This window comes from Frieseomelitta varia, unplaced genomic scaffold, assembly GCF_011392965.1.
Source record: "Frieseomelitta varia isolate USP_RPSP 00005682 unplaced genomic scaffold, Fvar_1.2 scaffold_192, whole genome shotgun sequence".
NCBI classification, from domain to species: domain Eukaryota; kingdom Metazoa; phylum Arthropoda; class Insecta; order Hymenoptera; family Apidae; genus Frieseomelitta; species Frieseomelitta varia.
Window position 1 is genome coordinate 170220 of NW_025109661.1, and position 21084 is coordinate 191303.

The window sequence follows — 21084 nt, forward strand, 5'->3', positions numbered from 1 at the left end:
TCTCTCTCTCTCTCTCTCTCTCTCTCTCTCTCTCTCTCTCTCTCTCTCTCTCTCTCTCTCTCTCTCTCTCTCTCTCTCTATGTACAGGATGGAAAGAAAAGTTTGTCCGTGGCTATTTATCATAGATAAATTCCACACCTTCGATTTGATGGAAATATATGTAAAATATAATTCAAGAGTCAATTTTTGTTATTTTACATATATCGGAAAATGGACTCCCGAATTTCTAACCTAACGAAAATTGACTCTTGAATTTCAAGATCAAAATATTCTTTTTCGCATTGTATTCTACTCATCACGAAGATAAAAGAATCTAACAGAGTCCTCTTGAAACATGGCGAAAATGTTTCATAATTATTTAACGCGTGCGTCCTAACAGCGACTTTACGATTCTCTAGACGCGTGGATTTTTACGTAGTTTTCGTACTAGGTTATACTAACATTTAATTCATCATAGTTGTAGCATCAGTGCGAGTCTGAATAATCAAATGATGAAGACCAACTGTCAACGTTATTCGAAATATAAACAGTACATCGTCATAAAGTCGCTGTTAGCACTCACGCGGTATCGAACGACTCTTTTGCCATTTTTAGGTTGCGACGTTATGGCTCCTTTACCTTTGTGTTATCGAATAGAATACAGTGCAAAAAAAAAAAAAAAAAGAATTTCTTTTAACTTTAATAATCCAAGATGACGAAGATCAAGTTTGCGGCATCGAATGTAGAAAAATTCGTCTATGAAAACCACGGACAAACTTTCCTTTTTCCCACCCGTGTGTTTACGTGCTCCTCGAATCGAATTTTTGGAAATCGTTCACTCTGCTCTTTACGTTTGGCCGTATTTTCAAAACCCGGGATAATCCTTTCGCAGAAACAAAGCGAACGAAATTTTTACTCCCTACGATAAAAAAATAAATTCTCTCCCTCTCTCTCTCCCTCTCTCTCCTGTTTGTTTCGATTTCCCCGCGCAGAATTGGATGAATTTTATTCAGTCGGATGCCAATTTTTTCCAATGATTCTCCAAGTTGGCGAACGAACGAACGAGTCTGAGAAATGAGCCGTTGAATTTTGCAGATCGCGCATTCTAGCAGCAGCATGCAGCTACTGGCGCCTGCACCGGACCCGGTCTAGATCCGCGAAGGATCCACGGGGAAAATGAAGGGCCAGCGAAAGGACTGTTTGCGTTCGAAATCTTTTGGCCTTGGTTTGGAAATGGACAGAGATAGATGCCCTTGCCTACTCAGTTACACTTTTCGAAAATCGTGTCACGCACTTGCATACAAACACACGCGGAACAAAACTCAATTTTCACTCGTCGTTGGAAACTCAATGGGCACGATTGAAGCAACGACAACAACATTGGAACAACGTCGAGCGCACCAGCAGAGCTACATACGTACGTCACCGCGGTCTTCGACGATTTTTCGCCCTGCTGTTCCCTAGAGACAAGGATTTATTCGATTACGAAGAGGGAGGGGGGAGGGAGAGCAAACGAAAGAACAAACAGAGTTGGAGTTAAGAGGAAGCAATCTACAGTCTACTCGAAACTAGCTTTCCGCTCTTCGGAGACCAAGGAATCGTCAGTGAATCGGCGGTCCAAGTGGAGAGGCGAGGCTTTTCCTCGTGCAAGAGCGCAACTGTTGGCAAAAAATCAAGCTTCACGAATTCACAAAAGCCGCGGAAACGCGAAACACGGTCGGCGACGTCGCCGCTAATATCGTATGTGTCCCGAATCCTCGCTCGCATTCCACGCGCGTCGAACGTCACGTCGCACCGCGTCGTTAAACCACCACGTTCCATGCAATTTCCATATTCGATTCGAGCTCGATCGAAAGTACGCATCGTTGACAATTTGATCGCACTCGATTCGTCCATTGGGTGTGCACGGGATGGAAAGGAAAGTTTGTCCGTGGCTGTCGCAGGTGATTTGATGTAAAGCGACTGCCGCAAGATTGACCTTGACCTCAAGAATTTCAGATCAGAATTTTTTTTTTTTTTTTTTTTTGCATTATATTCTGGTCGTTACGAAGGTGAAACTTTTCCAAGTGACTGTGTAGGTCACAACCTAACGGTTTTCTTGAGAAATGGCAAACAAATTTCTTAATTGTTTGACATCGTGCACGAGTCCTAACAGCGACTTTACGGTTTTGGGTGATTATGGGTTTCTACTTTACGTAATTTTCACGTTAGGTTTCATTAAACTTTGATTTGTCATAGTATGTGGCATCAGTGCGAGTCTAAATAATAAAAGTAACTGTTGGCATTATTCGAAATATAAACATTACATCCACTCGTCCGACTAAAGTCGCTGTTAGAACGCAGTGCTGAATGATTAGGATTTAGAGGCTTTTTTGCCATATTTCAAGAGAACCATTTGACTGCGACCTATGATTCCTTGGAAAAGTTTTATCTTCGCGATGAGTAGAACACAATGCAACAAAAAAAAAAAAAAAATTTTTAACCTTAAAATTCAAAGTCAAGATCAATTTTGTGACAGGTTCTTTACACGTATTTCCATCAAATTGGAGATGTAGAATTCATTTATGATAGCCATGGACAAACTTTCCTTTCCACCCTGTGGAACTTTTCCTTTCACTTTCTTGCATCTTTGCTGCTCGCCTTACGATTTCCTCTTCAGTTTTAAGGTGTAAGCATCACTTATTGAAACTGCAAAATTAATTTAGTGTATTCAGAGCATCGAAACGTTATGTGTATAATTTTGATTCGTCAACGTTCCCAGTTTAACTTCAGAGAATTAACTGTAAAAATCCGATCACTTCGCATTTCGTAGGTTTGCAGTTTTTACTTTATTCTTTTCAATCGAGACCCTAAACTTGCACCACGACTCGATTGTTACAAGTTGTGGGAACTAACGAACTGTGTACTCCTTCGTTTCGTCGAAAGAAAAAGTAAATCGCGCGGAAGAAAGGAAAGAAGGAAGAAAGAAACGAACACGATGATGTGGCTACATTTGTTTTTTCCAGCAGACTCGCGAGCTGTCGTTCGTTATTCAAGGAATTGGAACCGAGAAAAGAAAAAAAAAAGAACGAGGGGAAAAAGGCTAGGAAAGAACGAAAGATCAAAGATCAGAAATAGATTGCAGCGCGTGAGGAATGGGGGGGGGGGGGGGGAGAGACGCGGTGAGTTCGAGAACGCGTTCCCGGCGGTTTTGCGGCTGGCATCCTCCTCTTCCCTCCCCCCGCAGCTACGATACAATTAACACTCGGTAATCATCCGTGCGCTCGCATTAGTGCGTCTAACCACCGGCACTCTGTAAATGTAAACAGCATGTAATTACCAGGAAATAAATGTTTTGAAAGTCCAAAATGGGAGAAACCGTTGCGAATCCGCGCCGCGGTATTAATTTTCCCTCGTCGATCGACCCGTAGTTTGATTTGATTTGGTTTGATTTGGTTTGGTTTGATTTTCGTTTGATTTCGTTTGCCGATTACGCTTTCTCCACCGGCCTCTCCCGCAAGCCCATTTTCGCCGCATCTGCTCCTGTAGGATGCAAGAACAGTTTGTTCGGCCAATTTGCCGATTTCGTTGCGCTCTCTCCCACCCTCCCGCTTCGATCTCTCCCCAGCAATCAACGCTGTCACTCTACTAACGCTCTAACTCCAAGGACCATTAATTTACGCCAACTCGCAACCGCACCCCGTTGTTATCGTTGTTATCCTCTCGATAATTACGCAACACGGGGGATCCTCCAGGAGTGACCTAACAGCCTAACGTTTAGCCTAGCATAGCCTCTGTAAATTTGTAAACTGCAAATGCTGTAAGAGATGAAATTCTGTTTCGTCCGCACATCGATCGCCAGGTGAAATATGAAAATAATTGCCGAACAATACAACTATCATCGCTGCTTCTTTCTTGTATTTTGCGCCAACCAATTAACGAGCAATTTCTCTCTCTCTCTCTCTCTCTCTTTCTCTTTCTATCTTCGGCAGAAGTATTCACAACTCTGAAATGTAAAAAGAAGAAGAAGAAAAAAAAAAATCAGCACCGAGAATGGCACCGTTCTTGTCATTCGCGGCGGCGTTATCGATTAAATCAGCCCCCGCGACTTTCACTAACTACGCGCTCTTGCAGCGTAGCGTAATTATTATCTACCGTTATAAACCAAACTCGCGTTACTCGCTCTCTTTCTCCATTCTTGATTCTTTCCCAAAAGTTTTCCCAAGGTGAAGGAAACAAATGTCCAGTCCGAACCCTCCGAAATTCGCGACGAAGAAAACATAACGTCGCGTCGTTCGTGATCGTCTGAAATAGTAAATCCAAGAATCGAAAGTACTTACCAAGCGGGGAGAGCGCTTAATTAATTATTAATTAATTAATGGAAAAGCCGCGCGACCATGCGTGCCCAATATCTGATGTCCGATGCAGCGAGCCGCACCCCTTTTCCTCCCTCGACGCGTTCAACGGCGAACCTTCTCTTCTATCTCGCGTGACCAAACAGATACGACGGAGAACGCTTCCTTTCGACAGTTTCTTTGTTGAAACTTCGCTAGTCCGCGATTCCTGTCGATCTTGCGATTGTTTCAAATCGGTCAAACGTCAAGGATAATCTTTCAAAAGTTTCCCCCTCTCTCACTCTGTCTTTTATTTATTATCGACGCATCTTTCTGTCGGTTTCCTTTATTTTTTTTTTTTGGTTTGTTTTCTTCTCGTATTTTCAGTGACAATCGCAAAACGGAGTGAGAAACACGGACGATACTTGAAATCGCCGATCTACGATCGTTCGTAACAACGAACGTGATGGTCGCGCGCTCGTCCATCGGAATCAAGGTCAATCCAACTGTAGACAGTCGTATATACTCGAGTACATATGCACTTGTGTAGCCGATCAGCCGTGTAGCCAGTCGCGCGGCGAAAAATTTTACACGCCGTGAAAACAACGAGGTGGATATTGAACAAGTGAATTTTCGTGAGAAAGTGAGCGCGTTAATTTTCACGCTGAAATTTCACGTACAATAGTCCCCAGTTTAAGCGTCTGTCGCTATCCCCACCAATTGGGACCATCCCCACTCTATACTACTTTACCATGCGACCGCGTGAAACATGACGCTTCCATGCGCAAAACAAACGACATGTGTAATACCAATATTGGCACCTGGTATCGAAACAATTGACTCTCATTCCCTCTCTTACCTTCGGTGAATACACCTGCCCGCTTAAGCATCCGGTTTCGGCCCCCAACTGTGGCCTACTGTACGTCCATGTACTCATGTATATATATCTAAAAAGACAGAGAGAAAGACGAGTAATTCGGTTGCGCACGAAATTCGTATTACTCGAGCGAGCACAACTTCAACAATCACGTCGAGAGAGGTTCTTTTTCCGTTTTTCGTTTCGTAGATCGACTGTTGTAAACTCTAAACACGCCCCGCGTTCTCCTCTCTCAATGAACAAGCACTACTCCGTAACGAAATTCTGGAAAAATAAGAGTCGGAGAATTATTTTTCGTACTACGAGCTTCTCTGTAGCAAGGAATCGATATATTGCAACAATATACTTCCTCTCTTAAATAGAATTTCTACCATCAAACGATACAATTTCTTCCTTTCTTTTCACTTCGCTTTGTTTCCTTTCCAGATGCTGTCCAAGCTTTGTTTTTTTTTTTTGAGTTTCGTTTCAAGTTAGCGGTATTCGCGAGACTTCATTCCACCCAATCTCGCCATCTGGCGATCGAGCGCCGATTAATCCGGGAATCAGCGAAATCGACGTTGTTGGCCGTCGATAATCACGATTGCCAAAACCACGTTATCGACCGACTTTGGTCAATGATTCAGCACAGAACGACACCGATGACGGGACGATAACGTAAATATGCTCAAAATTCGTTTATTTGTTATTTGATAATTCTCTCTCCAGTTTTTCTTTATAGGCGAGATTAAAACGTGCGTGAGAAATGCTAATGATTCTCGTTGAATACTTTTAAGAAAGATGTCGAACTTTATCAGAATCAACATACTGGTTGTACACGATCATTGTCTCATCCTGATTTTTATTAATATTTCCCGAAACTCCAGCTCTCAAACGATTACTCAAATTGAACGCAATCTATCTATCAAAAGAGTAATATCTGAATTTCATTTGTGGAATCGTCCTGCCATTTCTGTATATTACGCCTATTAGGCTGTTCAATTTTCGTACCTCTAAACACATTTCTCGATAATTGTTTTAACTGTTTCACTTCTCTTAGATATCTGCGAGATCTACCGATACGTTACACTTCGCCGAATATATATTTTCCATATTTTCCATTTTGTTCGTTGTACTGCAAACTTAATGTTAAAAATTGGTCAAGCGATATTAATTAATTTATGGTTGTTCTCTCGTCAAAAAATCTCAAAGAAAAGGTTTGCATAAATCCACAAATGCTCGCACATATCTAATGCTTCGAATTTAGTTGTCCAAATACGGTCAGGAACAGCGCACAATAAATGTACAGTAATGTGAAAACATCTGTTAACTGCGTTGAGAGTATTGTATACTAAAACTTAAATATTTAATAACCTGCTCCTCTCGACTAATCAACATTGACGATTTGTTCATGATAAAACATGATTCGAGTCTCGTCAAACCAAAGAAAAACCAATTGTTCCTTTCTTTTTTTTTTTTTTAAGCCATTCGTTACAAGAGCTGAAGCATAAAGTTCAGACCGGTAAGAATTCTCTACTTTATAACAAGAATAATATACAGCTAAAATGTATATAACTAAAATAGTGTATACGCATATATCATGTATATGTGTATATACACACACATATCGTAAAAATTCTAATATCGAACCTCGTAGACACTTTTTCCTCATAAATGCTAATCATTTTTACATACTTATATATAGATAAAATAAATGTATCGTTTACTCTCTTAAAAAGGGCTAAATGTTTTTAATTTATATAACGTGATGCGTATCGTAAAGATTCATTTTTGATTGAATTAGCAAAAAAATATGTTTCAGCTATATTTTCTATATTTTCTATAACAGGATGCTCACGCTGGCACACGTCGTTCCAATCCTTCACGCTACCACGTCGAAGATAAGATCAATTGCCACACACGAAGCTTAACCTTAACTATGTACACGCGTATCGCATTTGATTTTAATCTTTTGCGAAAATCGACGATGTGTTTCGTCATGCTACCGATAAGAAAAAGAAAAAATACATGGAATGGCAAATCCTATTTTCCCTTACGATAGAAATAATTATTAGAAGCAAGCAGCGACTCGGCTGAGACCATTTTCCTCTCTGTCTTTTTTTCTTTTTCTTTCCTTTTTTTTTTTGTTTACAAACACTGTCAGTTACCTCGACAACGCTCGAGTTCAAAATCTGCTCGATAAATCTGTTTCAAGAAATCTGTTCGAAAGTTTTGCAACGGACATCAAGGAAGAAGGAAAAGGAATGAGTTATTTTACATTCGCGTGACCTAAACGATATGTATGTAAAGCGCGATCGAAACAAATTGTTTCTTTAATTGCACACAAGTTCGAACTTTCGAGCGTTCAATGATTAGATTTATCATTCCATTTCTATATCTTGTTAAGATTTGTGAACCTTTTAATCATAATTCAGTGAATTATATAATCTATCTGTACATTCACAACCGTTCAAATACACAATAATATCAACATATTTAATATTGGACCATTGTAAATGAAAAGAAGGGGATACTTAATAAAAAGATTTACATTCATTACAAAACACCGAACTGCTGCAGAATTCTGTCACAAAAAAAAAATACATATGCACGTTATTTCAAACGTTTATCTCACGTTTTCGTTGTTGCCCTTTTTTTTTTTCCTTCTTTCCTCAATTCGAAAGATAGAAACAAAGCATTGTCGTCCCGTTAAAGTGTTAGTCAGATAATTAAAATATGCAACTTAAAATATGAAAAATCGAAGAACCGGTTGATATTAGTAACATTATTATGCGAGGAAGGAGAATTGATATCACGCTACGACGCGTTTCTCAGAAATTTTATTTCTGCATTTTATGAAAAAAGAGAAGTCGTTTCACCATAATTCTCATATATTCCATTTCATTCAGTCATTATTTATATAAGATAAGGTATTACAGTAATTTACTATGTACGAATTTCAGCTACTTCCATATCAGATCTGAATTGAAGACTGGTATTTAAAGACTCCGGCCTCAGCTCTGATTTGAAAACAACTTGTCTATATAAGTCCATATTAAATATATTTTACAATAATATTATCATTGTACATGAACAACGTACGCTTTACACCTCGCTTTCGCATCGCAAACTAATCAGTGCACAACGAGTAATTTTACACTCTCTCTCTCTCTTTCTCTCTCTCTTTCTCTCTTTCTCTCGCTCTCTCTCAAAGTAAAACTAAATAAAATAATTACTCTGTGGTACACTCCCAATACCATTAAATACGCTAATTAGACATATATTTATCCTGACGATGAATGAATAACATTAACCTTTTTTGTTTTATCTGCGAATTAAAAAGGGAAATAATAGCTCGTGTACGCTGATTAGGATCACGATTGGCAAGAAGGTGTCAATTTGTTAAAATAGACGAGGGGACTGGATTTGTAACCCCAATGTGTGCGCCGCCCTGGTACCTGCTACAGTAAAATCAATATTTTATAACAAAGTCTTTGCTTCTAAACAAGCTATAATTACGTTTTGACAATGCTCTCTATGATTCAATTTGCTTTCCAATCATGTACTGACATTATTAAAGTTTATAAAAATCTATACAAGTTTTATAATATCATTCATACTTCATATTGTTAAATAACTATACTATGCATTCATATACCAACTGAAAAGACTGAGAATGCATGGAAAGATAGAAAATCTCCTATCTCATAAGCCATAACTAAATACAAATATATATTTGTAACATTTCATATTTTTGTTAATAACAATTACAATTATTCGCATATTCTCAAAAGTTCAAGACTATAAATACACAAAACTAGTTATGTATTTTCTTTGCAAGATTCATACATTCTCGTTCTTCTCCACTGGAACTTTATTTAAACAAAAGTCTAATCAATGCTGGTGGCGAATCAAATAATCAATTGTAAAAAAAAAAAAGAAAGAAGTGCTTACATGATGTTGGTAATCAGGCGAAAGAAGGTTATTCCTTGTGTTCTTCGGTAGTAGTAGCATTAGAGGGATTTTGAGACTCTGATGAAGATGAAGGTGGTGCTTCTGTTGTTGTGTCTGTTGCATCTTGACTCGAATCCGAGCTATCCTTTATGTCCTCCTCCTTTTTCTCTTCACTGATACTAGAACTCTTACTTTCTTCCGCAAAGTTTTCCGATTCTTCCGTAACTTTCTCCTCTTTGAAATTAGAGTCAAGCGCCTTGTCAGAAGCTTCTTTATTTTCGGATTTTGTAACGCCCTTGTCCTCGCTATCTCCCAATTTTTCTGCATCCTCTTTGTGTTCATCAACATCTATTTTAATAGATTCTTCTTCGGAATGCTTTTCGCTTTTATTATTAGCTGCTTCTTCATCTGTATTATTGTCATTATTTTTTTCTTGTCGTTTTGGACGCCCGCGTCCACGACCACTACCTTTCGTCGATGTGTCCCTCTTTTCTTTCTTAGGTGGCGATGGCACAGGTGTCGATGAGGTAAGGCCTCGTGCTGAACTACGTGTACGCCTCCTCCCTTCAACTTCTCCAACAGAAGCATTTAAATCCTGTAATAGAAAATCATTCGCTATTAACTGTGACTCTAAACGTAATGAATTTAAAAATACAAATCAAAATCCACGGTCTATTTTTTCTATTGCAACGATTACACGACCATATGATCTTTAAAAATGTAAATAATAAAGTAATAACAAAAAAAAGTCACGAATACGAATTTTTAATATTAAAGTTTACAACTGACGGTGGGAAGTTTACAACGTGTGTTAGTCCTTCCCCCTCCAAACCTAACAGAATTCCCCTCCATCTCTACTCCAACCCCTTCACATCCCCACTCTGAACACCCTTCTACTCCCGTAGGCAATGTTTACGGGACAGATTAAATGGAGGGAAATAAGGAACCAAAGGGGTAAAACTTTGACTCTTTGGATTTTGAAGGCACTTTTAAATTTTTCGACAAAACTAATTTTCATTGTATAATAATCTGATCTTGAAAGAACAAATGTAAAACGTACAAAAGATTGGGGGGGGGGGGGGGGGATACAAACGAAAAAAAAAACAAAACACACCTTTGTGACTCGTTCTCCTTCTTGAGCCAACCTTTCTAGTGTGGAGAGTCTTTTCGTTCCTCCCCGTTTATTTTTCGTTGGACTTGGTTTCTCCTCTGCTGAATGGTCCTGAAAATATTTCATTCTTGCGTTACATCTCATGGCGAAATATATGGAAATTCATCACGTCGTTGAATAATTGCAATCGCATAACATGTAAAATGGTCGATGAAAAAAAAGGAAAAGGACGTTAAACGACGGCTGATTTAAGAATTGTGTCAAAATGCACAAACATGATGATAATTACAACCGTGATAAGATTATTAGGGATCGTTGATCTACACGGGAGTATACGACAAGTTTGTTTAAGTTTCCCGCCATTTTGCCAAGTCGATATGTATTTCTAGCGTTGTAGCATCGAACGATGTTCCTAAAAGAGAGTGAGTTTTCGTAGAAAACCGCGTGACAGATAGTCCTGCGGCCGAAATCTATTTCCCGCCTTTTTCGATACACGCCTATTGCCGTTAACCAGGGAGTCCCTTCGTCACGAGAGGTACAAATAAAAAACATCCACCATCTTTGCCAATGAAGGACAAACGGCGCAGCTTTGAAAAATCACTGGGCCCGTGGCTACGCGGCAAAAGGCGTCCGTGTCCTTCAGCTGTGCAGCATCGTGCATCGCGCAATCACTCGCCAAACAACGTCCCCTCGTCGTAGCACAGGCTATTCTATCGAATTTTCGAGAGAACGAGCGTCTTCTCATATTTGAGGGGCGCAACACGCCGCCTTAGCATGAAAACTCGGCTTGATGAAGATATTTCTCGCGCTTCTCTCCGCTTACCTTCGACACATCCTCGATGTTGTTGTCGTTCTTGCTCTCCGCCTTGATCTCGGACATTTCTTCGTAACTGAATCACTCAAAAACACTGGAAAACCCGCGGTTTCTCAAGAAGAATTCGTGCTGAACCCGGTCGCACTGTTTATACGATAAGCAAAGATGGCGGGTAGCGTGGGTCACGTGACACATCGTCAAACGCAGAGCGGGAGTTCAGAGCGCCGCCTTGCGATTAACCGAGCAATTCGACACGTAGCGACGCATAACGTATGGAACGTTTTAAATTCATTCGTTTAATCCTCACTTTGTTATTACTCCTCCTCCTCGTCATCGTCGTCGTCATCATCCCCTGACTCTTAATTCGACTCTGTCGACGTCTCTCTCGATCTCATCGACAGGATCCATTACGATTTTACGAAATAAATTTTTCTTCAAATTTCTCTTTAACGGAAGAAAAACGCTTGATTACTAAATTCCCGGCGGTATCGTGGAAAAAGTTAAACCTCCGAGTAATTCTGCCGGACCATCGGGACACCTCACGTTGTACGTTTATAATGTCATCCTCGGATTCGTTGATTCTCGTACTTGTAAATACGAGAAACGAAGAATTACCAGTCTCTATAGTCAAAACGATTTAACGGTCGTGCGAGCAACTGCGTCATTTATAGGAAACCCACCTATTAATAACATTGACATCGGTGAAAATAGATATCAAAACAAACCGACATTGTTGTCTTTTTACTTCAAAAACAAGCAGAGCGGAATGAATATGTACAATGATATAAAATTAGGGCGTATCGTTGTTTAACATCGTTTCAGGGCATGGCAATTAAACATCTGATCGTTGAAGATTTTTTTTGTACAGTTTTTTCCATCATTATCATTATCCGATACTTTTCTTTCAATGTTCCAAACGACTGCTACCGTGACAATCACGTCTAAAGTTATATTACCAAATTTAAGTTCAAGACAGTTCACAACGGGCATTCGTTTTTGTATAAATGCCGATCTAATGAGTCGGCATTCTTCTGAACCAAAATCTTGCTCTGAAATCGTCACTGCACGTTAAGAATGCTGGAGCGGTTGGAGAGTGAACGATCAATCTCACTGGACCATTGTGTCCTAGTGATAGTAATTGTTTCCTAGATGCGTTTCGAGAATTCCATGCGCACAATGATGTTGTTGCCTCGTCGGGAAACATTACATAATCCTCGGTATGATTAAAAATAGCTTGAGCTTTATGTTCTTGTTTGCCTATTAAAAACCATAGATTAATCATGTTGTAATTCTGTACGATAACAAACGAAGAACAAACTTAATTTCTTTTTGCATATATTTTGCAAATGCACTTAGCGCTTTGGTATTTTACCTGTAGTTCCAGCACCTGTGTACGCTATTAAACATCTGCTAGTAGACAGTTCCCATAATTTAATCAAAGAGTCTTTCCCCGATGATAGTAAATACTGAAATTTAAAACATTATGCATCGATTACTTAATATGCAAATTTACTACTTGACAGATAAATATTTCAAGTACAAACCTTTCCATTTCTTGTGAAAGTCACTGAACATACTTCATAACCATCGTGTGCTTTTACAAAAGTATTTATGCATCGATTTGACACACCATCCCACAATTTGATACTTCCATCTTTACCAGCTGATGCGTAAGTCTTCGCATCGGGAGAATATTTAATACTAGTTATTCCAGCTGTGTGTTGATGACTTGGTATGCTACAGACAAAACACTGCGCCGTATTTACGTCATATAGTCTAACTACCGGATGATTGGTTCCAACAACCAAAAAGTCACCAGTTGGATGGAAAGATAAACATCGTATTTGATCTGCATCCGTAATAGTTCTGAATGCCTTTTTAACGCTGGCCTTACTGAAATCAAACAGCTTAATAGAAAAGTCTCTGCTTCCGGATACAAGGATAGGTTCTCTTGGATGAAACTCCAGGCACGTCACTTCCTCCAAGTGATCGTACAATGTTCTTATAACTGGATGACCACCTGTTTGATCACCAGGTGCCATTTCATCTGGCGCAGATTTGGCTAGCATTCTGTCTACGTCTAAGATTTTAATCGACGCATCAACAGATCCAGTGGCAATCAATTGACCATCTGCAGAGAATGCCCCAGCTCTGCAATTTCCTTTATGCGAAGTCACATAGGCAGTCTCATACTGCGCTGGTTCTGGTGCTTGAGTTTGAGCCTCAGTCTCAAATTCTAAGTCCAAGCCAGGTCCCAAAGTGTTATCAAAGGTCGACGTGAAAGAGGATAAATTACTAGTATCCTTTTTAGAACGGTCTGGTTCGTGTGCCAGTCCGATTAACATTAAATGAAGCAAACGGTCGGACGGAGGGCATGGTGGCTCTGCTTGAATTACATTTGACAGCTGTACAGCCAACGTCTGGTGTCCATCGTAGAACAATTGGCTAAAATGTTTGTTATACGTCAGTAACAAGCTTTAATTTATTAAAAAAAAAGTGTACGGATAATTGCAAATAATTTTTGGTAATTCTAATAATTTGAGCAACTATTACCGATTGTTGCTTTCACTGTTTCAAGTGACTAAATGATAATTTACATATGTGCAAAAAACGGGAATACATAACCTGATCATAAGCCTGTAAAGAAGCTCCCTGCTTTTTATAATATTTTTGGGGTCTACTTCTGGTTCCTTCATGGTATAGAAATCTCGTATTTCGTGTTAAAACAAAGTGTTACTTCTTTCCAGTACAATGCACTAAATCGCACTCGAAACGTCCGTCAATCGATGCTCTTGGTTTTCAAGGTTATATTTCTTTGTTACAGTTGATTCGATAATCACCGTTCAATTCTTACATAGTCAGTTTAATAATTTTCTCCTATTTGATAAAAGAGAGAGTCCTATTAATCGAACCGTTTCTTTACAGGTAAAAAATCAACAAAATTTGCATGCAGAATCTGTCAGAATGGCCGAAGTTGTGCACGAATGTCCCAAGCTGAAAGTGAGTTTTCCAGAAGAGAGAAATGCTCCAACCGTGAAACGTAAAAAGTTATTGTTTTCCAATTATAATATTAGAAAGAGGCAACCTTTTGATACAAGGAAGAAACGGAAAAATAAAGACATATACGTTACTAACAATACAAACTTTAAGGTAATTTTTATTATGAGATTATAACCTTTATATACTTTGAACATTGCCATTTGTTAATAAGTTCGAAAATAAAATCTAATTCCTACTATGATTTTTTATCTGTTATTACTGAACAAAAGATATAAATATGTAATTAGAGAATTTACTCAATTTGTCATTTACTTTTTGTACTTACATCTAGAATTCTGTATTGATATAGCTCATTGTTTACAGTTATGTAAATTATTAATGAAGTAATTACACCGTTTTTTTCTTTGACTTTTATTAATGATTTTTTTTTTATATTTCTATGATATATAAGGCACAATTGAGAATATGTGAAAAGGACTTGAGCAACGGTGCATCAGAAGTGATTATTCATGGCCTTGGTGCTGCTATAGAAAGAGCATGCAGGTTGGCTTTACAATTAAAGGAGAATCATTATAATACCGTAGAATTAGATATCAAGACTTCTACAGTACCTATTATTGGTATATAAATATTACACAATAAGAACCATATTCGTAATACTAAATATTACGCTAACAGATTTGTATTTATTTCAGATGATCTTGAACCTGTTGATGATAACGGAGATTATGTAACAATTAATCGAAACAACTCAGCTGTACATATTCGTGTATTTCGAAAATTTTCACTAGGTACCCTCAAATACCAAGAGTGAAGTATATCTTTTGAGAAACTGCACAAGACTTGTTAACAAAAACAATTTATGACAAATAGCAAAGGACAACTTATAATATGACAAATGAAAATATAAAATCAAATTAATAATTTGTCTCAGATATATTTAATCCCTTTAAAATGATATTTTCGTTAAATGAATTAGTACACTGGCTGGGATTGACAATTTTTGAAATATGGATAAATTTAGTCTCACTAACAATTTTCACAGTGTTGTTAGCTCTTAAGTTGGATGACAATTATTTCTTGGGCCATACAGGATGGTGGATAGTATTTTCACCACTTTTTGTTGCAGACGGTCTGAATACTTATTTCTGCGCAATTATTTTCATAAGAATGCATATGGAAGGAATGATTAAAACTGCTATCTTAAGAGCGTTATGGAGTCTAATACTGCTACTACTAATATTTGTTTTTAAATATCTCCTCTGTAAGAAGTTATCAGGACAAAGCCCTCTAGAATATTCGGAAGTTTTAAGCCCCATATTTATTCTTTTGCAATTAATTGCAGTTAGAGCGTGTCAACTTCATTGACTGCTACGGCTTATTATTATTTACATACACAAAGTCATAACGTAATGTTCATCGTTGTCATGTACGCAGACACTGCATTTATATGTATAGATAATTACAGAAAAATTCATCTTTAAACTGTTTGTTGGCTTATTATCTAACAATTTACTATTAAGGCAAGTCAATTTATAATATTTAATACCATATTTAAAACGTAAATTTAATTGCAAAGGCAGAATGCAGAATGTAAAGAGTAATTGGTATTTAATATTGTACTTCTTATTTACTTAATAATTTTGTAATTTTATTATTATTATTAAAAGTTCAAGTTGTTTCATAATAATTATTAATGCTTTTGGTAAATTTATTTTAAATTTCAATAAATAGACCATGTCAAATTTCATAATATTTTAGTATATGTATATTTCTATACGAAATAATAAATTTACAATTTATTACCGTTACGAGTTATAAATCGATATATCTTATTGTAATCAAAAAGATTCATTCAATAGAGACATGAAAGTTAACTGATTTAAATATAGAATAGCTTACATCACTATTCATCATTTATTGTGGCTAAGTTAAATTCAAATAAATTTTCATTAATTCTACCATTTCACGTGTGTTATATGTAAAACATAATAATCATTATAATTTTTAGTAACAAGCAGTCGTAAAGATATCTTAGAACTTCCAGGCTGGAAATGGAAAAACAAATTTTCATTTCATAGAATTTTCGATCAACTTATAAATCAAAAAATTTTCAGTGCCGGAAAGAAACGACTTTGCATTTTATAATAATTTATAATTGAAAGATGCAAAGCTTATAAATAGCGAAATTCTATATGTATCAACAACAAGATAATAATAAATAATAAGACGAAATTGATTTGATAAATTTAGTAATGCTCTATTTATGTTCCAAAGATAAACAATGGACAAGCGTAAAGCTTAGGATAGTCTGAATTCTCCCTCCAATCATCCTTTGTGTAAAATCAATATTTCTAGCAAAAGGGTGAGAGGAATGGATGGAACCGTGTATATCCACGAATTGGAGAAGGGATGTTAATCGGGCTACGCTATACGCAACGCCTGTTGCTGCAGCCACATTTCAAAGTTCGCTGTTGGGATAAGTTATTCATTTGAATTTTAAAAAAATTGTGTATTTATGTATTAAAAAAAAGTTAGTGATGTGCTGTGAATATCAATCCAAAGATTATGGATAAGCTGACTAACTGGACCCGTGGTTAGTTCTTATATTCTAGTAGTTTACCTTTTTTTTTTCTTTCCTTTTTAAGCAATACAATGTATATATATATATATAGAATTATCTCCATTTATATCTCCATATATATAAATGGAGATAATTCTCCATAACAGGTGTGATTAAACATACGTGTGACATAATAAGAAAAAAAAGAAATCAATTTTATTATTAATTATTTCTTATTCTTCAACTTATATCTGATAATGATTCAATCGCTTCTGCTTTACCAATAGGTATAAATGTATCATTATCAACACCAATACCTGGGCAAAATTGTCTCTCAAACTTGTCAACATCTTCAATTTTAGACAAATTACTAATCATTACTCCGTCATTGGTATCAATAAATCAAGAGCTAAAATGGATTTTTCTTTTACATACATATGGTTTCGCCTGTCTCTTCTTTATACTTTCATTTTACACATTTTTATCTATTCTACACTTAAGGTATGATATTATATTCTATACTAAAGATACAAAATTACAGAAGTGTGGAAAGACATTATATCCTTTTTTTTTTTTAGATCACTCATATCAAGCCGGCCTTTTATGTCTACAATTAATATGTTTTTATGTATACTTGGAGCATCAAGAGCAGCATGCCTCTTCATAGATCCGTACAATCTTAAAGATGTTATGCCCAAAATTATTGGATCCATAATGTGGGATATTGGATTTCCTTGTGTAACATCTGCCTTTAGTCTTATTCAACTGGCTTTTTTGCAATTAACTCAGGTAATTGCATTGCTCTGACAGAAACTAAATATTAAATAAAACCAATTTCATGTATACAATAAAATATATATGTTTTCAGCTCAAATTTGGACCAGAAAAAATTCAAAAAGAATCTTGTCTTAGCTTAATCATAACAGGACACTTTTTTTTTGTAATTGCTAGTGATATTGCTCTTATCTCCCACAACTGTTATATGGTAAAATATGTGGTCCAAACAGTGTTCCTTATCTGGAGTATCTTACTATACTTAACATTCCTGCATGCAGGATATAAGATAATTCATTTACTGCAAACTGTGCCAAGTAGCATGTTAATGAGAGATAGTTCTAACACACATCAGAAAGGTTTGTTTCTGTAAACTAACGTCAATTTCTTTAAAATCATAACAATAAAGGAGATATTATTTAAATAATTATTTAAATGACATCATTTACAAAGGAATGTTCCATATTAATTACAAGTCATTATTTTAGGTATTATGCAACTGGCAATGTTAGCTCCTTACAATAACTTAGCATCATCTGTTGCTGCTGCCTTAGTACCTACTTTGCTCAATCCCAAAATAAAGGATGCAGAAATAACAGAACCTGCAACTTTTACAAACGATCCTGAGAAAAACCCTAAAGGTAAAACATAAAAGAAAACACAAGCATAGAAGCTTTTGTAATACTTTTCTTTTCTTTATTTCAACGTCAGATCGACTTATGAAAATAGCCGAAAAGGAGGAACAAGAGAAAAAAGAATGTGACAAATCTTCCTGTAAGAGTATGTCGTCTCAAGAGGAGAAAACAGTTCCCATGTCAACGGTACCGGAAGTATATGTCAGACCTCCAACGCCTACGCCATCGACAACTAATTTACCTATAATAACAGTATCCAGTCCAAGCCGTAGAAGTTCCGTAGCTAGTAGACGAAGCAGCGACGCGTCTAAATCTTCTCGTAGAAATTCAGAATGCAGTGTTAGATTCATAAACGAGGAGGACGGTTTCACATCGGAATGTCGACGTAATTCTGACTTTAGTCCGAAACATTCGCCCGAGATTGATAGGAGACGCTCTCCGGACAGAATCTCTCGAAGATATTCCGAGAACGTAACACCTTTGGGAAGCGTCCGAGACTTAAGACGATGCTCTGACTTTTCTCACGAGAAGAATCGAAGCTCTCAGTTTGCCGCTAAATTGAAAAGGAATAGCGATTTTGGAAATAGAACACCAAGGCGAATGTTACCCCCAACTGATCATCATAAATTGCCAAAAGTCGTGGATCTAAGCCCAACAGGTAGACAAAAAAGCCAAACGTTAAGTTAAGTCAATCGCAATATAAACAAACATTTAGCCAGATTGTATTTTAGGCTCGAGACGCAATTCAGATATTAGCGGTTTTAGTTCTCGAACAGAACTACGCAGAAATTCCGATATCTCCTTCCGGCGTAATTCGGAACTCGCACAAGTCAAGCCGTTGGATCTAAATCGCCGAAGTAGCGAGATTAGTATTAGAACCCTGAGCAGAAGTCCAACTCACGGTCGTAACATAGTTCCTGAAAAAATAGAGATACAAGAAAAATCTGAATCTGACTCGGATCAGCCCGACTGTAGCGAGAAAGCAGCTCTAATGACAGAAAAGAGCAAAGATAAAGATGACGATGGAAAAGTGCGAAAGAAGAATTTATCTTGGAAAAACGAGAAAGAAGACGTCGAGGATATCACTGTCGAGACTACATTGCTTCCCGAAAATACCAAGATTGATGGAAAAATTGGGGTATTTCCATTTCATTTTAATGTTTAATATAAAAACGATTATATTTACCCGCTAATAATTTCTTTTTATTCTATCACATTATTTTACATTTTTCGCAGAATAATGATTTTACGCTTAATTCAATATTACATCATATTGCATACGTCAATAGAACTAAATCCGACACGCCTTTACATATGTTAGAAGCAAATACAGCGGCAGTTAGAAGATCGCAAATTCGAAAAGTATTAAATGTAACATATGCAACCGCAATTTTAGGAATCATTTTATGCATTACAGATGTAGCACGTATTTTCGGACCGTACGGTAATTTAATATTACAAAATATTTTAAATACCGGATTATTATAAATATACAATAATAAATTTGATTGAAAAAAAAAAAATGAAAAAAAAAGGGATGAAAATAGATTGAAAAGAATTTTTTTTTTGAATACAGGACTTTTAGCTGAAACTGGGAAATATGGTGCCCTATCTATCACACAATACCCTAAACCATGGCCTTGGTTTATCTATCAAACTTTGTGCAGAGGTTTAGAATTGATCATGGGTTGGGCAATGGCGAGTATTACCAAGCAACCATCAGTAAGCCCACGACATCAATATTTAAGCAGTTACCCTAATTATAATATACATGTGAAAAGAGGTAATAACCCTTATATATGAAGCAATATGACCCTTATATACAAAGTTAAAAATCAATGAATTGAAATATCAAACTGAATATTTTTAAAATATTTTATTTTATTCGACTTTATGCTCTAAAATTGATAAAAATAATGACAATTAATTTATAATATTACAAGGAAGAAGAAAAGAATACATAATCATTTTAAAAAATAAATAGCGTTAGTTTACAAATACTAAATTTAAGTTTAATTTAAAGAAAGAATATTAAACTTAATGAAAGAATACTAAGAATACTAATTTTATTGATAGAAAAAATAAAAATAAAAAAAAAATGAATATAGCAATAGATCAATATGCTCAGTATGTCTCATTGTTTGAGACATGCTATATTCATTTCTAATAACTTAAATATAAAGGTATACTATATACTATATTTCTAAAGAGAAATTTTACACAAGACATATTCTTCTAAAGAATATATTTTAAATGAAAAATGTTTTTATTCTTCAAATTAGATTAGTTTTTGAATACATTATTTTGATAATGTTTTTAATTCCTTCTGTTCCATTCAGAAAGATTACGTCAGAGATTGATTATGAAAGAGAATATTTTATATTGAATACGGAATAATGAATCTTTAGAAAAGAGTTATTGTTTCTGAAAAGAAAAACTTGAAATCTGTATATAAAAAGATATTGTATTAGTAGATATAAACCACTCATAAATAAGATTTTATTCCACTTATCTAATGCACCAATTGAGAATTAATAGTAATAATATCAATTCAAGTTCAAAGTGCCCTACTATTGAAGATTTAACAAATGTTTAACAAGAGATCTTTGTAACTAATGTGTAATTAACCTATCTGCAAATGCAAACTGTAACAGTGTTGTGATCCTATATGTGATATGCAATTGTGTCTAGAATAGGAGACCATTTTACGCTTATGTAAGTGTCAAGTAACGACGTACCTTATGAGATAAGAGACTGGAAAATTTTATTATTTATTAGTAAAAGATTACATGTTAATATGTTTACCACTTAATTTCACGTAAATTATTTCAATATATGTACTACATTCTTTTAAGTTAAATAGTTTTTATAATTAAGGTTCTAGTAATAGCAAGTATCACTTGATAATATATCATGAAATTAATTATCATTATATTAACATATTTTTATATTTTTAATAACATTGATTATCGTAAAACGGTGATATTATTATTTAAAGATATATGACTGAAACATTTCAATAAAAATAATACTTATGTGTGTGCATGTGAGCGCGAGAAAGAAAAAACACAAACCTATGCAAATTCTT

At 36.1% G+C, this 21084-nt stretch overlaps 6 protein-coding genes and 1 long non-coding RNA gene across 10 annotated transcripts in view; 5 read left to right on the plus strand and 2 right to left on the minus strand.

The window, feature by feature from the left end:
- LOC122539163 (cadherin EGF LAG seven-pass G-type receptor 1-like) overlaps positions 1 to 3346 on the plus strand; it is a 104036-nt gene extending 100690 nt beyond the window's left edge. For all 3 annotated transcript variants that reach the window (XM_043673842.1, XM_043673843.1, XM_043673844.1), the window contains one exon: positions 1075 to 3346. In XM_043673842.1, the coding sequence (XP_043529777.1) occupies positions 1075 to 1131 (57 nt within the window). In that variant the 3' untranslated portion in view covers positions 1132 to 3346. The remainder of the gene's footprint in view (positions 1 to 1074) is intronic.
- A 2493-nt stretch (positions 3347 to 5839) lies between these two features.
- On the plus strand, positions 5840 to 7638 carry LOC122539173. Its single transcript, XR_006308997.1, has 2 exons — positions 5840 to 6667; positions 6995 to 7638. It is a non-coding gene; the product is annotated as an uncharacterized LOC122539173 (long non-coding RNA).
- Positions 6880 to 11217, minus strand: LOC122539164 (dentin sialophosphoprotein-like). The gene is made up of 4 exons (XM_043673847.1): positions 11034 to 11217; positions 10214 to 10321; positions 9100 to 9694; positions 6880 to 8606 (listed from the first exon to the last, which is right to left on the minus strand). The coding sequence occupies exons 1-3, from the start codon at positions 11088 to 11090 to the stop codon at positions 9128 to 9130; spliced, it is 732 nt and encodes a 243-aa protein (XP_043529782.1). The 5' UTR covers positions 11091 to 11217; the 3' UTR covers positions 6880 to 8606; positions 9100 to 9127.
- A 515-nt stretch (positions 11218 to 11732) lies between these two features.
- LOC122539158 (cleavage stimulation factor subunit 1) lies at positions 11733 to 13789 on the minus strand. The gene is made up of 4 exons (XM_043673833.1): positions 13650 to 13789; positions 12569 to 13469; positions 12397 to 12490; positions 11733 to 12281 (listed from the first exon to the last, which is right to left on the minus strand). The coding sequence occupies exons 1-4, from the start codon at positions 13718 to 13720 to the stop codon at positions 12037 to 12039; spliced, it is 1311 nt and encodes a 436-aa protein (XP_043529768.1). The 5' UTR covers positions 13721 to 13789; the 3' UTR covers positions 11733 to 12036.
- LOC122539168 (ribonuclease P protein subunit p20) lies at positions 13641 to 14948 on the plus strand. 2 transcript variants are annotated; one of them, XM_043673852.1, is made up of 4 exons: positions 13641 to 13721; positions 13950 to 14174; positions 14476 to 14644; positions 14720 to 14948. In XM_043673852.1, the coding sequence occupies exons 1-4, from the start codon at positions 13719 to 13721 to the stop codon at positions 14836 to 14838; spliced, it is 516 nt and encodes a 171-aa protein (XP_043529787.1). In that variant the 5' UTR covers positions 13641 to 13718; the 3' UTR covers positions 14839 to 14948. The 2 variants fall into 2 exon arrangements, with proteins under 2 accessions (XP_043529787.1, XP_043529786.1); XM_043673851.1 differs by having other exon boundaries at positions 13653 to 13828.
- A 30-nt stretch (positions 14949 to 14978) lies between these two features.
- On the plus strand, positions 14979 to 15509 carry LOC122539169 (transmembrane protein 203). The gene has a single exon (XM_043673853.1). The coding sequence runs from the start codon at positions 14979 to 14981 to the stop codon at positions 15390 to 15392; it is 414 nt and encodes a 137-aa protein (XP_043529788.1). The 3' UTR covers positions 15393 to 15509.
- Positions 15510 to 15801: 292 nt separating this feature from the next.
- LOC122539154 lies at positions 15802 to 19868 on the plus strand. The gene is made up of 9 exons (XM_043673829.1): positions 15802 to 16620; positions 16875 to 17088; positions 17166 to 17376; positions 17456 to 17720; positions 17850 to 18002; positions 18073 to 18654; positions 18728 to 19134; positions 19233 to 19440; positions 19573 to 19868. The coding sequence occupies exons 1-9, from the start codon at positions 16593 to 16595 to the stop codon at positions 19797 to 19799; spliced, it is 2295 nt and encodes a 764-aa protein (XP_043529764.1). The 5' UTR covers positions 15802 to 16592; the 3' UTR covers positions 19800 to 19868.
- Positions 19869 to 21084: the final 1216 nt, after the last annotated feature.

What these genes read in the sequence shown, in the direction of transcription:
- LOC122539158 (XM_043673833.1), bottom strand. Translation starts at nt 13,720, where the DNA reads ATGAAGGAACCAGAAGTAGACCCCAAAAATATTATAAAAAGCAGGGAG. An exon ending in CTTTACAGGCTTATGATCAG is followed by an intron (nt 13,470 to 13,649) that starts GTTATGTATTCC and finishes CAAACATTTTAG; the next exon opens with CCAATTGTTCTACGATGGAC. An exon ending in CTTTCACAAGAAATGGAAAG is followed by an intron (nt 12,491 to 12,568) that starts GTTTGTACTTGA and finishes TTTAAATTTCAG; the next exon opens with TATTTACTATCATCGGGGAA.
- LOC122539169 (XM_043673853.1), top strand. Translation starts at nt 14,979, where the DNA reads ATGATATTTTCGTTAAATGAATTAGTACACTGGCTGGGATTGACAATT.
- LOC122539164 (XM_043673847.1), bottom strand. Translation starts at nt 11,090, where the DNA reads ATGTCCGAGATCAAGGCGGAGAGCAAGAACGACAACAACATCGAGGAT. An exon ending in ACATCGAGGATGTGTCGAAG is followed by an intron (nt 10,322 to 11,033) that starts GTAAGCGGAGAG and finishes AAATATTTTCAG; the next exon opens with GACCATTCAGCAGAGGAGAA. An exon ending in AAGGAGAACGAGTCACAAAG is followed by an intron (nt 9,695 to 10,213) that starts GTGTGTTTTGTT and finishes TTTCTATTACAG; the next exon opens with GATTTAAATGCTTCTGTTGG.
- LOC122539154 (XM_043673829.1), top strand. Translation starts at nt 16,593, where the DNA reads ATGGATAAGCTGACTAACTGGACCCGTG. An exon ending in CTTTTTTGCAATTAACTCAG is followed by an intron (nt 17,377 to 17,455) that starts GTAATTGCATTG and finishes ATATGTTTTCAG; the next exon opens with CTCAAATTTGGACCAGAAAA. An exon ending in AGATTGATGGAAAAATTGGG is followed by an intron (nt 19,135 to 19,232) that starts GTATTTCCATTT and finishes CATTTTTCGCAG; the next exon opens with AATAATGATTTTACGCTTAA.
- LOC122539168 (XM_043673851.1), top strand. An exon ending in CTAACAATACAAACTTTAAG is followed by an intron (nt 14,175 to 14,475) that starts GTAATTTTTATT and finishes ATGATATATAAG; the next exon opens with GCACAATTGAGAATATGTGA. An exon ending in TTCTACAGTACCTATTATTG is followed by an intron (nt 14,645 to 14,719) that starts GTATATAAATAT and finishes TATTTATTTCAG; the next exon opens with ATGATCTTGAACCTGTTGAT.